The sequence below is a fragment of the Lathyrus oleraceus genome, chromosome 3 (assembly GCF_024323335.1).
Source record: "Lathyrus oleraceus cultivar Zhongwan6 chromosome 3, CAAS_Psat_ZW6_1.0, whole genome shotgun sequence".
Classification (NCBI taxonomy): domain Eukaryota; kingdom Viridiplantae; phylum Streptophyta; class Magnoliopsida; order Fabales; family Fabaceae; genus Lathyrus; species Lathyrus oleraceus.
Window position 1 is genome coordinate 305126525 of NC_066581.1, and position 4011 is coordinate 305130535.

The 4011-nt window shown below is 30.7% G+C and overlaps 1 protein-coding gene across 2 annotated transcripts; it reads left to right on the top strand.

Annotated features, from left to right (window-relative positions):
* Positions 1-948: 948 nt before the first annotated feature.
* LOC127127278 (thioredoxin H-type) lies at positions 949-3820 on the top strand. Of its 2 annotated transcripts, none has more exons than XM_051056429.1 (5): positions 949-1200; positions 2074-2177; positions 2810-2932; positions 3243-3365; positions 3449-3820. In XM_051056429.1, exons 2-5 carry the CDS (start codon positions 2157-2159, stop codon positions 3602-3604), a joined length of 423 nt encoding a protein of 140 aa, XP_050912386.1. In that variant the 5' UTR covers positions 949-1200; positions 2074-2156; the 3' UTR covers positions 3605-3820. The 2 variants fall into 2 exon arrangements, with proteins under 2 accessions (XP_050912386.1, XP_050912387.1); XM_051056430.1 differs by having other exon boundaries at positions 985-1152.
* Positions 3821-4011: the final 191 nt, after the last annotated feature.

Sequence of the window (4011 nt, forward strand, 5' to 3'; positions counted from 1 at the left end):
TAATCATAATGATAATTAATGGTGGTTATATTGAAGATCATAAGCAATATAGTAGTGATTTCTGATTATAGTGGTGGTTAATATGGCAGTAGATGGTGATAACGGTAATAGTTGATGATAATGAGAATGATGACTATGATACTAATGTAATGTCTTAAAATTAAAAAAAAAAAAAAGAGTTTTAAATTTTATATTTTTAATTTCTAATTTTAATGAAAAAACTATTTTAAAATGAAGTGAGAAAATCAACTCATCCCCATTTTAACATAATATATTTTGGTTTTAATTTAAAATTGATTTAAAATCAAAATTAAAAAGTAATTCAACAATCATTCATACTTAAATTAACAATTTTAATTAAAAAAATATTAAATAAAAAAAATTAAATTTCTAACAACATTTTTTTTATATTTTTCATAATATAATATAAAAAATATTTAATGATGGATTTTTTTAATATTAAACATATTCTTTTGACATTTTTTTATTATAATTCTTGTTTTTTAATAAGAAAACTATTGCAAATTTAAAAAAACAAATGTTTTTTATTACTGTACTTATAATACACCCTCACTTAAGTTGCTAAATTCTAAGCTTCTCACTCTCTCAAGTTTCTCATTGATTGTTTATTTATGTTTCTTAGTTGGCAACTCATGAGTGAGAGGGCATTCACAAGTGGCGTGTGACCACTTTCCCGACACCTTCATAAACCAAATAAATTGACCAATACCATGATTACCTTGAAACTTCTAGGAAAGAAAAATCTTTTTTCTTTTATAAAAATGTTCTAACATATAAATAATATTTTATATTTATAAATGACTATTTATTTGTTTGATTTTTATTTATTAAATTTGAGCATTTTTTTTTATTTAATCTTTTGACAAGAACTTTTTTTTTTACCATAGTTGTTATTCAATTTACTTTTGACTCAATCTTTACCATTGTTGAGGAGTTAGTATGTATATATACCATAGAGTACAAGATAAGATACTCCGACAAACAACACAACCAAAACTTCATTAACCACAATACCTTATGTTGCAAGAACCTATTTTTCAGTAAAAAAAACATTAATTATTGTTGTGTTTTAGCACGATTGTTGTTATTCACGAAAACCTCAATAGCTCCTTTATCTTCTTCAATTACGAGGTTCACTGTCTGTGTCTCTACTTTCACTTTCCTTAATCGCTTCAATTCGTATGTTTTTCATCCTTCTCTTCCTTCAATTATTTGTATAGTTTTTTCTTTTAGATGTTTTTGTTTGTTTAATTTTGATGGGTTTGTTTTTGTTGCAATTATGTTGATCGAAAGTTTGGAGCTTTAGTTTTCAGATGTTGAAATCATGTTATTATTATTATTGCAGATTAGCTAATTCCATAGATTACTGTTTTGTTGCTTTTGTTTCTAATGAATGAACCCTACTCTTTCCTTGCTTGTTTCTTATCAACCAAAGCAATTTTCTTGTCACAAATTCAATTGTTTGGAATTTTTTTACTTTGCTTTGCATTTTGGTGTATTTATGTTTTTTCTTAAGGCATTTTTTGTAGTAGTTTTTTTGTTTTTGTCTTTAGGATTCTTGTAATCTGAAATTCTTAAGGGTTAAGTAAAGTCTAGTAAATGAATTGTTTCATCTAGGGTTCCTGTGTAAGAGTGTATGTATGTAAGTTCTAATAAGCTTATATAGTAAATAACGATTATGAAAAAGCCCTGTAGCATTGACACCTCTGGAAAAAAGGCGTGTCCGTCTGACACCGACACTTGTGATTACGTATAACCTATTCTTTTTTTTTTCAAATTATTACCGTGTCAGTGTTGGTTTCGTGTCCGGACATGGTGTCCGTGCTTCATAGTGAAAAAGTTCTAGAAAGTTTATATGGAAATACCAAATACTTTCTGATATTTGGTTAAGTGAACATTTATTTGAGTGCATTTTTTTCTTCTTCTTCCGTGGTTTACGTCGACTCTAAATGCGCTAATTTAGTGTTGCATGATGTACATATGTATTGATCAATCAATCTCTGATTTGGCTGTTGTTTTCTCTAATTTCTCGTTTGTTCCGGTGGATATCAGGGAATTTGTTCTTCTGAAATAAGCCGTGTTTCTTAGGGTTCTTTTCGTTAAAGTTTACAAGTTAGCGGCTTTCAAACAATCATATGGGGAATTGCTTGGCTAAGGTGAGAATATTTGATACATCAAGCTTACACTATTATGATCATTAAAAGTTGAAAGTCTAAGGGCTTTCTCCTGTTCTCTCCGATAAATTGTACTGATAAGATAAGCACACTCTATAGCGACTAGCGTGTTTTTTTCCTTTCGTGGAATCAACGGATAAGGAAGAACTGATGTCGTAACTTTGAAGTTTGAATTGATAGTCTTTTACTATTTACGTTCGATTTGTGGCCAAAAGTCACTTATTTGCGAGCCGCATTCAGAGATTACCTGTTACGTCTTCAGCTTGCCTATGTGAAATGAACTGTACGCAACTGGTAGCAGATAAATTAAACTGTGATGGTAAAAGAATGATTAGAGAAACAAATATAACAGAATGCCGCAAATGGAAACTATGTAAGAACAAGAAATGAGAGTTTTTTGCAGTGATTTTGAATTTTTGACGTATGAAAACCCTATTAATTCAGTATGATGCGGCAATACTTAATCTGCAACTACAAGTTTGTGCTTCTTTAAGGAACAACGGAAAACAGTGTTTCGGTGTATTATAGCACTTAATGTTTGCTTTATAATTGAGTCTTCGTCATTTATTGATAAATCTTTTGAAATGTAAGTGTCGTGTTTTCTACGCTTGTAGAATCAGGATAAGGATAATGATTCCGATCAACATGTTGAGTTTGCTGCTGGGAATGTAGCACTTATTACCACCAAAGAATCCTGGGACCAGAAGCTTGAAGAAGCGAAGAAGGACGGCAAAATTGTAAGTTTCACTTTTACCTTCTTTTAATATTTTGCGGGACAAAAAAACTGATGGCCTATTTCCATTTTGTCATGTTGTTTGTTTGGTTGAATCATTAAAACTCTGCCGCAATTTACCGCACATTTGTATAGTTGAGCTCATCTAATAGCATAAAGACTCGCAATACTTTTTGGTAGAACTTATAGAAACAACTTATGATATGTCTATAAGCTATTTTCAGCTTATTTCCATAAACTATTCGAAATAGCCTACATGAAAACAATTTGAATAAATATTATCTTTTGTTTGATAAATGCTTCATGTTCCACAGGTGATTGCGAATTTCAGCGCAGTATGGTGCGGTCCTTGCAAGGTGATTGCGCCATATTACTGCGAGATGTCTGAGAAATACACATCTATGATGTTCTTATTAGTTGATGTGGATGAGCTAACTGTAAGTAGTGTCAATCTTATGTCATATAACTATGTCATGTGGCAAACAACACATTTGATTGAACATGGTTGTGTCTGTTACAGGATTTCAGCACTTCATGGGACATAAAAGCCACACCAACTTTCTTCTTTCTTAAAGATGGACAACAACTTGACAAACTTGTAGGAGCCAACAAGCCAGAGCTTGAGAAGAAGCTTGTTGCCATGGCTGATTCAGTTCCTCAGAAGAACAACCAGTGACTTGTTCTTTTCATGTTTGTAGATGCTGTGATCTTTCTTCCCTCACAAGTCGTCGTGAATTTATGACATGAGTGCTTCTAAATGTTTTGCTCTGAGTGTCTGTGATTTTTTTACTTGGATGTAAATATGAAACATTTCATTTGAATGACTATGATTCAAAGTAAGGTTGATGTAGTTAGAGAAACATGTGCAAATATAAAAATTTGTTGTGCTTTATTGTGTAAGCAAAGCAAAAGTGGTGGTTAATTGGAATCAACAGACTTATATGGTTTAAGTGGTACAGACTTTGATTCTTTTAAATAATATTTGGTTTGAGTTTTCATTTAATTAATTTAGAGATTTTTAACTTAATATATTTTTTTCTTCATATCATTTTTCCTTTTCAAACTCGTCTCCGAGTTTATTAG

What these genes read in the sequence shown, in the direction of transcription:
- LOC127127278 (XM_051056429.1), top strand. Translation starts at nt 2,157, where the DNA reads ATGGGGAATTGCTTGGCTAAG. An exon ending in TGGGGAATTGCTTGGCTAAG is followed by an intron (nt 2,178 to 2,809) that starts GTGAGAATATTT and finishes CTACGCTTGTAG; the next exon opens with AATCAGGATAAGGATAATGA. An exon ending in TTGATGTGGATGAGCTAACT is followed by an intron (nt 3,366 to 3,448) that starts GTAAGTAGTGTC and finishes TGTCTGTTACAG; the next exon opens with GATTTCAGCACTTCATGGGA.